Below are 12,316 nucleotides of genomic sequence, written 5' to 3' on the forward strand. Positions count from 1 at the left end.
GGCACACTGGGTGCCGTGCCAAAAGATCTCAGCCGGCATTTGGAAGCAATAGACATTGACAAAATTACGATCTGCCAACTGCAAAAGGCCACCTTACTGGGATCTGCACGCATCATCCGAAAATACATCACACAGTCCTAGACACTTGGGAAGTGTTCGACTTGTGATTTTGTGATACGAAATCCAGCATATCTATCTTGTTTGCTGTGTCATACAACGTCGTTGTGTCAATAATAATAATAATAATAATAGCCTAGAAGATCAGGGGGCAGAGGACTCTTACAAGTCACATAAGCAGTCAAAGAAGAAGGACATGCCCTGGCAGAATATGGAAAGCAAAGTGAAGAACCTGCTTTGATTGAAGTCAAAAATCAGAAACTCCTCAAAGCACAGCAGACAAAAAACCAGTACAAGAAAGCCGCACTACAAACTAGAGCTGACAGCTGGCACAACAAAACATTGCATGGAAAGTTCCTTGACAAAACTGAAGGAAAAGCTGATAAGGAGAAGACCTGGCTCTGGCTCACGAATGGGACCCTGAAGAAGGAGGCAGAAGGCCTGATCCTTGCAGCCCAGGAGCAAGACATCAGGACAAAGGCCATTCAGGCCAAGATCGAAAAATCAGCTGATGACCCAAAATGCAGACTCTGCAAGGAAACCGACAAAACCATGGATCACATCCTCAGCTGCTGTAAGAAAATCGCACAGACAGACTACAAACAGAGGCACAACTATGTGGCCCAAATGATTCATTGGAACTTGTGCCTCAAGTACCACCTCCCAGCAGCAAAGAACTGGTGGGATCACAAACCTGCAAAAGTCTTGGAAAATGAGCACGCAAAGAGACTGTGGGACTTCCGAATCCAGACTGACAAAGTTCTGGAACACAACACACCAGACATCATAGTTGTGGAAAAGAAAAAGGTTTGGATCATTGATGTCGCCATCTCAGGTGACAGTCGCATTGACGAAAAACAACAGGAAAAACTCAGCCGCTCTCAGGACCTCAAGACTGAACTTCAAAGACTCTGGCAGAAACCAGTGCAGGTGGTCCCGGTGGTGATGGGCACACTGGGTGCCATGCCAAAAGATCTCAGCCGGCATTTGGAAACAATAGGCATTGACAAAATCACAATCTGCCAGATGCAAAAGGCCACCCAACTGGGATCTGCACGCATCATCCGAAAATACATCACACAGTCCTAGACACTTGGGAAGTGTTCGACTTGGGATTTTGTGATATGAAATCCAGCATATCTATCTTGTTTGCTGTGTCATACAATATAATAATAATAATAATAATAATAATAATAATAATAATAATAATAATAATAATAATAATAATAATGCATCACACAGTCCTAGACACTTGGGAAGTGTTCGACTTGTGGTTTTGTGGTAAGAAATCCAGCATGTCTATCTTGTTTGCTGTGTCATAAAATAATAATAATAATAATAAGAAGAAGAAGAAGAAGAAGAAGAAGAAGTTTATTTATACCTCGCCTCCATCTCCCCTGAAGGGGACTTGGGGCAACTTACATGGGCCAAGCCCGGATAAAAACAACAACAATATACAATACATCAATAGACAAAAACATAAGGTAAAGGTAAAGGTTTTCCCCTGACATTAAGACCAGTCATTACCGACTCTGGAGGTTGCTGCTCATCTCCATTTCTAAGCCGAAGAGCCGGCATTGTGCCTAGACACCTCCAAGGTCATGTGACCAGCATGACTGCCTGGAGAAGGAAACAGATCAGACCTTCTGTCTCCTTCCTTCTTCAGGGTCCCATTCGTGAGCCAGAGCCAGGTCTTCTCCTGATCAGCTTTTTCTTCAATTTTGTCAAGGAACTTTCCATGCAATGTTTTGTTGTGCCAGCTGTTAGCTCTAGTTTGTAGTGCGGTTTTCTTGTACTGGTTTTTTGTCTGCTGTGCTTTGAGGAGGAGGAGTCTTCTTCTTCTTCTTCTTCTTCTTCTTCTTCTTCTTCTTATTATTATTATTATTATTATTATTATTAACATTGAGGTTAGGAGGCCATCTGTCAGGGGTGCTTTGCTTGTGCTTTTAGTGCACAAAGGCAGAAGGGGATTGGACTCAATGGCCCAAGGGGTCTCTTCCAATCCTCTTTATTATTATTATTATCATTATTATTAACGTTGAGGCTGGGTGGCCATCTGTCAGGTGTGCTTCCTTGTGCTTTTGGTGCACAAAGGCAGAACGGGGTTGGACTCAATGACCCAAGGCGTTTCTTCCAACCCTCTTTTATTATTATTATTATTATTAATATTAATATTAATATTATTATTATTGCTCGGTGGCCAACTATAGTCCGGCCCTCCAATGGTCTGAGGGATCATGAACTGAGCCCCTGTTTAAAAAGTTTGGGGACCCCTGGGTTAACCCATTGTGCCACCTGCCAGGTTCAAATCCCACCCGGGGAGAGCGCAGATGAGCTCCCTCTGTCAGCTCCAGCTCCATGCGGGGAGAGGAGAGAAGCCTCCCACAAGGATGGTAAAAACATCAAAACATCTGTGCTACATGCCCTGGGCAACGTCCTTGCAGACGGCCAATTCTCTCACTCCAGAAGTGACTCACACGGAAAAAAGAAAGAAAGAAAGAAAGAAAGAAAGAAAGAAAGAAAGAAAGAAAGAAAGAAAGAAAGAAAGAAAGAAAGAAAGAAAGAAAGAAACCTCCAGAGAAGGAGAGTCCACTGGACTGCCAGGCACCGGCAGCATATTTCACTGCTGGACAGCTCCTGCCATCAAGAAGGTCTTCCCAATGGTTTTTTTTTTTTTTGAAATATTTTTATTGGAAATTTTATATGTGAAGATAGAGAAAAAAATGAGTTAGCAAATAATAGAGCTTTCACATCGAAAGTGGGAGAACACTGATTGTTTATAGAAAGTAGGAAATGAGATAAGAGAAGAAGAAGAAAAATGTTTTGATGGAATCTCTTTTTCTATTCCCCTTGGATTTTATCCTTTAGACTGCTTCACCATTTTATTTCCCTGTTTCCCCTTATTCCTATGTCTCTCTCTCCCGAGTTTTTAATTAAGTGTTCATGTGGCCTGCCCTGGTTTTCATTGTTTTCTCCGATTTGTGTTGTAATATATATACGATGATTTTGCACTGTTATATTGTGTTATGATTTGCTGTTTATTTTGTTATATTGTATGGTGTCTGGGCATGGCCCCATGTAAGCCGCCCCGAGTCCCCATTGGGGAGATGGTGGCGGGGTATAAATAAAGTTTTATTACTATTATTATTATTATTATTATTATTATTATTATTATTTTCTGGCTATTGAAACCATTGCTCTGTTGTGTCCTAGAGCAGCTTCCTGTTGGGGTTGCTGAGAAATGAGCCCACTTCTTCCCTCCCCGGCTTTGCACTCTGCCACCCTCATATATATATACATATATATATATATATATATATATATATATATATATATATATATACAGTAGAGTCTCACTTATCCAACACTCGCTTATCCAACGTTCTGGATTATCCAACGCATTTTTGTAGTCAATGTTTTCAATACATCGTGAAATTTTGGTGCTAAATTCGTAAATACAGTAATTAGTACATAGCATTAATGTGTAATGAAGTACTTTTTCTGTCAAATTTGTTGTATAACATGATGTTTTGGTGCTTAATTTGTAAAATTATAACCTATTTTGATGTTTAATAGGCTTTTTCTTAATCTCTCCTTATTATCCAACATATTTTATTTATTATTTATTTTATTTACAGTATTTATATTCCGCCCTTCTTTCTCACCCCGAAGGGGACTCAGGGTGGATAACAATGAACACATATATGGCAAACATTCAATGCCAACAGACAAACAACATACATTAGACAGACTCAGAGGCATTTTTAACATTTTTCCAGCTTCACGATTCCGGCCACAGGGGGAGCTGTTGCTTCACCGTCCAGAAGTGGCTGTACTTCCTCATTCCTTTCCTTGTGTTTTGCTGGCAGTTTTATGGTGTTGTAAATTAGCCTCCCGCATAAAGCGTCCCTAAATTTCCCTAATTGACAGATGCAACTGTCTTTCGGGGCTGCATAGGTCAACAGCAAGCCGGGGCTATTAATGGTCGGAGGCTTAACCCGACCCGGGCTTCGAACTCATGACCTCTCGGTCAGTAGTGATTTATAGTAGCTGGTTACTAGCCAGCTGCGCCACAGCCCGGCCCCGGTCACTTATCCAACGTTCTGCCGGCCCGTTTATGTTGGATAAGTGAGACTCTACTGTGTGTGTGTGTATGTGTGTGTGTGTGTGTATATATATATATATATATATATATATATATATATATATATATATCTCATATCCTTCTCTCTCCGCACAGCAACCTTGGCTACAACCGGCTGCGGTTCCTCTCCTGGAGGGTCTTCCATCACCTCCGCCTCCAAGAACTGTAAGTCAATTCCTTGCCTGCAGAAGCAAAATGCAATTTTTCTGTCCAAAATTTTTCTGTCCTCCTCTTTCTGCAAAATTGTTGGGGTTTGACACCAAGGGGAGGGGGAGCACAGATTTCAGGGTGTCCCAAACTGTAGCAGCCACAGAGCTGGCTTGTCGGAATGGACCGTTGTTGTTGTTATCATTATTATTAGTTTAAAGTGTTTTAAGGGATTTTCATTAGCTGGTTTGTTAAATTCTGTTTTCATCTTTGCATATCGTGGATGTGTTGTCGAAAGCTTTCACGGCCAGAATCACTGGATTGCTGTGAGTTTTCCAGGCTGTCTGGCCATGTTCCAGAAGCATTCTCTCCTGATGTTTCACCCACATTTCTGGCAGGCATCCTCACAGTTTGTGATGTCTTGCAGCTATTCAGGGGAATTCCGGACAGGAAACAATCAGGCCCAACTAATATCATATATTATGATGTAATACAATGTAATAATTATTATAATTCACTATTATAATTGTATATTTATATTATATGCAATATTACTAATAATATTGCAATATAGTCATATAACATAATATGTTGTATGTATATATACAGTAGAGTCTCACTTATCCAACACTCGCTTATCCAATGTTCTGGATTATCCAACACATTTTTGTAGTCAGTGTTTTCAATACATCATGATATTTTGGTGCTAAATTCATAGATACAGTAATTACTACATAGCATTACTGTGTATTGAACTACTTTTTCTGTCAAATTCGTTGTCTAATATGAAGTTTTGGTGCTTAATTTGTAAAATCATAACCTCATTTGATGTTTAATAGGCTTTTCCTTAATCCCTCCTTATTATCCAAGATATTCGCTTATCCAAGCTTCTGCTGTTTAGCTTGGATAAGTGAGACTCTACTGTACTTGTAAGCTGCCCTGAGTCCCTTTCGGGGTGACAAGGGCGAGATATAAATGTCGCTAATAAATAAATATCTCCCAACAAAGGATTCTCCTAGGCAGGAAGCAGCCAGGCTTTGAAGCTGCAAGGCTATTCAGTGCTAATCGAGATGTCCATTTGCAACATTCACACTGGCCTCCAACAGACAAGAGTTCTTCCTCCCACCTTGGACATTATTCCACAGATATATAAACCCCACTTGTCTAGTTTCCAACAGACCTCACAACCTCCGAGGATGCCTGCCATAGATGTAGGAGGAACGTCAGGAGAGAATGCTTCTGGAACATGGCCAGAGAGCCCGGGAAACTCATAGAAACCTATATTGTGGATTTTAAACTGGACTGCTTTTTAATGCTGTGAACCAATTTGATAAAAAAAACATAATAATAGTAATAATAATAATAATAATAATAATAATAATAATAATAATAATAATAATAATAATATGATGTTCCTTTCACTACAGGGTCCTGACGGGGAATCCGCTCCAATGCGCCTGTGGCCTCCGGTGGCTGCAACTGTGGCTTGTGGGCAAACAAGCCGAATCAATGGGCAACCAGTCCTTATCCTGCGAGGGGGATGATGGGATGGAGATACCAGTGGTTGACATGAATATCCGGGGCTGTGGTAAGCAATGGGGTTCATGAGCAACCTCACATGCTTAATTAACTATTCATTGCAAAGGACATGATCAATAGCCTCCATTCCTGTTTCCTTGCTTTGTTGACACACATCCTTCTTCCTGAGTGGCACCTCTACTTTGATTCGGGGTTGCATGGTTGACCACATGTGTTCCATTTTTCAGGATGTCCTGCGGAACTTGACTCTCTTTTTTTGCATTTCACCTTAGAGGTTCACCAGTGAATTATTTACAATGTTGTAACCTGCCTTGTACACGTGGAGAGGTGTGTAAGAAATAAAATAATGATAATAATAATATATTATTATTACCGTATATACCCAAGTATAAGCCGACCCGAATGTAAGTCGAGGCACCTAATTTTACAACCAAAAAAACTGGGAAAATATTGACTCCAGTATAAGCCAAGAGTGGTAAATTTCAGAAATAAAAATAGATACTAATAAAATTATATTAATGTTTTTGAATCTTTACATAAAACTGTAATTTAGGATAAGACTGTCCAACTCTGATCAAATCATTCTCATCTTTCTCCAATGTAAATGTGCTTATGTATCCTTTTAATAATAATAGTAAATAAGAGTAAAATAGAGTCTCACTTATCCAAGCTAAACGGACCGGCAGAAGCTTGGATAACCAAATATCTTGGATAATAAGGAGGGATTAAGGAAAAGCCTATTAAACATCAAATTAGGTTATGATTTTACAAATTAAGCAGCAAAACATCATGTTAGACCACAAATTTGACAGAAAAAGTAGTTCAATATGCAGTAATCTTATGTTGCAAATACTGTATTTATGAATTTAGTACCAAAATATCACGATATATTGAAAACATTGACTACAAAATTGGCTTGGATAATCCAGAGGCTTGGATAAGCGAGACTCTACTGTAATAACAAAGAGTAAAATAATAATGTAATAATAATATTAAATAGAGTGAAATAATAAATTTAATAATAGAGTAACATAATAAATGTAATAACAATAATATCAGAGTGAAATAATAAATGTATTAATAATAATAAAAATAGAGTGAAATAAATGTAATACGTAGTAACAATAAAAATAGAGTAAAATAATAAATGTAATAACAAAGAGAGTAAAATAATAAATGTAATAATAATTTTAAATAGTAAAATAATAAATGTAATAACAATAATATCAGAGTGAAGTAATAAATGTATTAATATAAAAATAGAGTAAAATAATAATAATAATAATAATAATAATAATTTTATTTTTATACCCCACCTCTGTCTCCCCAAAGTGGACTAAGGGCGGCTGACATGGGGCCAAGCCTGAATAAAAACAATCGCAATATAAAACACAACAATAGATGAAAGACATGCACAATTATAAAATTTAAACATTAGCCAATAAAAACAAATGACAAGAACTAATAAAAACATGGATTAAAATGGAGAGATTGTAAAAGTAGATTGGGTAAGGTGCACCATAGAAATACAGTAGAGTCTCACTTATCCAACATAAACGGGCTGGCAGAACGTTGGATAAGCGAATATGTTGGATAACAAGGAGAGATTAAGGAAAAGCCTATTAAAAACCAAGTTAAGTTATGATTTTACAAATTAAGCACCAAAACATCATGTTAAACAACAAATTTGACAGAAAAAGTAGTTCAATAGGCAGTAATACTATGTAGTAATTACTGTGTTTACGAATTTAGCACCAAAATATCACAATGCATTGAAAACATTGACTACAAAAATGCGTTGGATAATCGAGTGTTGGATAAGTGAGACTCTACTGTATTGTAAACATAAGACCATTAATGTAATAATACCAATAAATGTAATAATAACAATAATAATAGAGAAAAATTAAAAAATGTATCATATATACTAACATAAGCCGACCCAAATATAAGCCAACCAGGACCCTCACCCGAGTACAAGCCGAGGGGGGCCTTTGCAGTCCTAAAAAAGGGCTGAATAACTCGGCTTATACTCGAGTATATATGGTACTTTATTTATAGTATTTGTATCCCGTTTTCACGGTGCCTCCTCTCCTTGGAGTTGGCACCAAAGGACCTAGAGTGTGATGCGGCAGCAAAAAGAGGCCAATACATTCCAGGTTGCATCAATACAAAAGTAGTGCCCAGAGCAGCTAGATCCAGTGCTATTCCAATTATGATGCACAGGCGACTAGTCTCTATCTTTACTTAAGTCTGGTCCTTTGGCTGAAGGTCTGTGAGAATCTTGCAGGGAGGGGGCTACTCTGTTCATCACCAAATCTCATATTCATACCCAACTTTGCAATTGCTTTCTCTTCCCTCTGCCAGAGGTGCCCCAGGTTTGGCTTGAGTACAACAGTGCCCCGATGAGGGAGGGCATGAATGCCACGCTGAGGTGCCACATCGAAGGGCAGCCGGCCCCAGAAGTCAAGTGGAGCATGCCAGACTTTGGGGCGCACTCTCCCCTCATCACCTATGTAAGTATTGGGCTGGCAGGGAACCACTGAGTCTGGAAGTGGGGAGAAAATGTGCCATGTGGCTTCTGGAACCACAAGAAGAACCCACCAACATTGGTAAAGAGCAGGGGTCCTCAAACTTTTTAAGTGGAGGGCTGATTCACAGTCCCTCAGACTACTTTGGGGGGTGGACTAGGATGAAATAGTCCAAAATTAGGATTGTGGTTGTTGTGTGCCTTCAAGTAGTTTCAGACTTAGGTCAACCCTAAGTCTAAAGCTTAGGACAGAGGTCAGGTCAATGACCTTGGAGGGTCTTCGTTTGGGAACCCCTGATCTAGACAATCTCATAAGACCATAGGTAAGCAAAGAGGCCTCCAAAGACCATCTAGATGGTCTAAAAAGTCCATAGGTAAGGAAAGGGACCCTCAAAGACCATCTAGATGGTTTCATAAGACCATAGGTAAGGAAAGGGACCCTCAAAGACCATCTAGATGGTCTCATAAGACCATAGGTAAGCAAAGAGACCTCCAAAGACCATCTAGATGATCTCAAAAGACCATAGATAAGGAAAGGGACTCTCAAAGACCATCTAGATGGTTTCATAAGACCTTAGATAAGGAAAGGGACCCTCAAAGCCCATCTAGATGGTTTCATAAAACCATAAGTAAGGAAAGGGACTCCCAAAGGTCATCTAGACAATTTCATAAAACCATAGGTAAGGAAAGGGACCCTCAAAAGCCATCTAGACCATCTCATAGGACCATAGGTAAGGAAAGTGTCCTCCAAAAGCCATCTAGATGGTCTCATAAGGCCGTAGCTAAGCAAAGAGACCTTCAAAGACCATCTAGATGATCTCCTAAGACCATAGGTAAGCAAAGAGTCCTCCCAAGACCAGGTAGACTTAGGTCAACCCTAAGTCTAAAGTTTAGGACAGGGGCCAGGTCAATGGCCTTGGAGGGCCGCATCCGGCCCCTGGGCCTTAGTTTGGGGACCCCTGGTAAAGAGGATCCGTCCCACATTTCTCCCTCCTTGCCCACTTGGAGATGAATTATTCCGGAGTCCATGCCTTTGGACCAGGGTTTGAAAGCATCAGAAAAGGGCTGTGGTTGGTGGGACTGTGACTGATGACCACCTTGGCTCTCCGTTTCTCCAGGAATCAGCATCAGAAACGACACTGCAAGTCTTTGGCGTTTCTGCAGATTTTAATCTCCAAAACATCACCTGTCAAGCGGAGAATGAGGCCGGTCTGAGCGAAGGGGTGGCCCAGCTCAACGTGACATGTAAGGATAGAGCCCACCCCAATGCTATCCAAGGTGACCCATTGCAACATTCACACTGGCTGCTTCCTGCCTGGGGGAAAACTTTGTTGGGAGATGTTAGCTGGCCCTGTTGTAGTTGGGAATCCAACAAAGAATGCCCCCAGGCAGGAAGCGGCCGGACTTTGAAGCTGCAAGGCTATTCAGTGCGCTGGAAAGGGGGCAGCAGGCCAAATAACTTTGGGAACCACTGTTGTAGACTAAAGGTGGGTTCTCAGCCCCACCGCACGGTTTCTCCCCCCTGTCTTTGCAGTCCCCGCCGTGATCCGCGACCTGGGCATGGCCGTGGAGTACCACAAGTGGTGTGTGCCCTTCTCGGTGGACGGCAACCCCAGCCCCAGCATCCGCTGGCAGTTTGGGGGCACTGACCTGGAGGAGACCACCTACATCCACACCCACTTCTTCCCGGAGGGGCTGCGGAATTCCACCCTCCTCCACGGCTGCCTCTACCTGGACAGGCCCACCCACCTCTCCAATGGCAACTACACCCTCTTGGTGCGCAACCCCCTGGGCAGCGATTCCTGCACCGTCTTCCAGGAATTCATGGATGTGCCCGATGCAAACTTCAACCTTGTGGATCCAGTGGAGATTCCAACGATGAGTAAGTCATTCCTGTTAGTCGCAGTAGTCTCAGGAAGTTAGTGAAGGTACTGCAAATCCCATCATCCATGGTCCATTTTCCACCAATCTGCACCAGGACATAAAGTGGGTCATGGGGGTTCTGTGTGCCAAGTTTGGTCCATTTCCGTCACTGGTGGGCATTGCAGTGGTCTGTGGGAGTCGAAGCATTTCAAAGTACTGCAAATCCCATCATCCGTGGCCCATCCTCCCCCAAACAGCACCAGGCCATAAAGTGCATCATGGGGGTTCTGTGTGCCAAGTTTGGTCCATTTCCGTCACTGGTGGGCATTGCAGTGGTCTGTGGGAGTCGAAGCATTTCAAAGTACTGCAAATCCCATCATCCATGGTCCATCCTCCCCCAAACGGCACCAGGCCATAAAGTGCATCATGGGGGTTAAGTGTGCCAAGTTTGGTCCATATCCGTCACTGGTGGGCATCGCAGTGGTCTGTGGGAGTTGAAGCACTTCAAAGTACTGCAAATCCCATCATCCATGGTCCATCCTCCTCCCCCAAACGGCACCAGGCCATAAAGTGCATCATGGGGGTTAAGTGTGCCAAGTTTGGTCCATATCCGTCACTGGTGGGCATTGCAGTGGTCTGTGGGAGTTGAAGCATTTCAAAGTACTGCAAATCCCATCATCCATGGTCCATTCTCCCCCAAACGGCACCAGGCCATAAAGTGCATCATGGGGGTTAAGTGTGCCAAGTTTGGTCCATATCCGTCACTGGTGGGCGTCGCAGTGGTCTGTGGGAGTCGAAGCACTTCAAAGTATTGAAAATCCCATCATCCATGGTCCATCCTCCTCCCCCAAACGGCACCAGGCCATAAAGTGCATCATGGGGGTTAAGTGTGCCAAGTTTGGTCCATATCCGTCACTGGTGGGCATTGCAGTGGTCTGTGGGAGTTGAAGCATTTCAAAGTACTGCAAATCCCATCATCCATGGTCCATCCTCCCCCAAACGGCACCAGGCCATAAAGTGCATCATGGGGGTTAAGTGTGCCGAGTTTGGTACATATCCGTCACTGGTGGGCGTCGCAGTGGTCTGTGGGAGTCGAAGCACTTCAAAGTACTGAAAATCCCATCATCCATGGTCCATCCTCCTCCCCCAAACAGCACCAGGCCATAAAGTGCGTCATGGGGGTTAAATGTGCCAAGTTTGGTACATATCCGTCACTGGTGGGCGTCGCAGTGGTCTGTGGGAGTCGAAGCACTTCAAAGTATTGAAAATCCCATCATCCATGGTCCATCCTCCTCCCCCAAACGGCACCAGGCCATAAAGTGCATCATGGGGGTTAAGTGTGCCGAGTTTGGTACATATCCGTCACTGGTGGGCGTCGCAGTGGTCTGTGGGAGTCGAAGCACTTCAAAGTATTGAAAATCCCATCATCCATGGTCCATCCTCCTCCCCCAAACGGCACCAGGCCATAAAGTGCATCATGGGGGTTAAGTGTGCCGAGTTTGGTACATATCCGTCACTGGTGGGCGTCGCAGTGGTCTGTGGGAGTCGAAGCACTTCAAAGTACTGCAAATCCCATCATCCATGGTCCATCCTCCTCCCCCAAACAGCACCAGGCCATAAAGTGCGTCATGGGGGTTAAATGTGCCAAGTTTGGTACATATCCGTCACTGGTGGGCGTCGCAGTGGTCTGTGGGAGTCGAAGCACTTCAAAGTATTGAAAATCCCATCATCCATGGTCCATCCTCCTCCCCCAAACGGCACCAGGCCATAAAGTGCATCGTGGGGGTTAAGTGTGCCAAGTTTGGGACATGTCCGTCATTCCTGGCGCTCACAGTGGCCTGTGGAAGTGGCAGCCAATCAGAAAGCTGCCACATACACACATACAAACAGGCACTTTTATTCTATACCTAGTTGTGTGCATTGTAATCTGCCCTGAGTCCTCTTTAGGGTGAGAAGGGCGGAATAGAAATACCGTA

At 42.7% G+C, this 12,316-nt stretch overlaps 1 protein-coding gene across 1 annotated transcript in view; it reads left to right on the forward strand.

The window, feature by feature from the left end:
• Nucleotides 1–12,316, forward strand: part of ntrk1 (neurotrophic receptor tyrosine kinase 1) — a 45,697-nt gene that overhangs the window by 13,348 nt on the left and 20,033 nt on the right. Inside the window, exons 4-8 of the mRNA XM_062965113.1 lie at nt 4,358–4,426; nt 5,836–5,996; nt 8,315–8,463; nt 9,596–9,722; nt 10,012–10,359. Of these exons, the coding sequence (XP_062821183.1) occupies nt 4,358–4,426; nt 5,836–5,996; nt 8,315–8,463; nt 9,596–9,722; nt 10,012–10,359 (854 nt within the window). The remainder of the gene's footprint in view (nt 1–4,357; nt 4,427–5,835; nt 5,997–8,314; nt 8,464–9,595; nt 9,723–10,011; nt 10,360–12,316) is intronic.

The sequence above is a fragment of the Anolis carolinensis genome, unplaced genomic scaffold (genome assembly GCF_035594765.1).
Source record: "Anolis carolinensis isolate JA03-04 unplaced genomic scaffold, rAnoCar3.1.pri scaffold_14, whole genome shotgun sequence".
In the NCBI taxonomy this organism is placed as follows: Eukaryota; Metazoa; Chordata; class Lepidosauria; order Squamata; family Dactyloidae; genus Anolis; species Anolis carolinensis.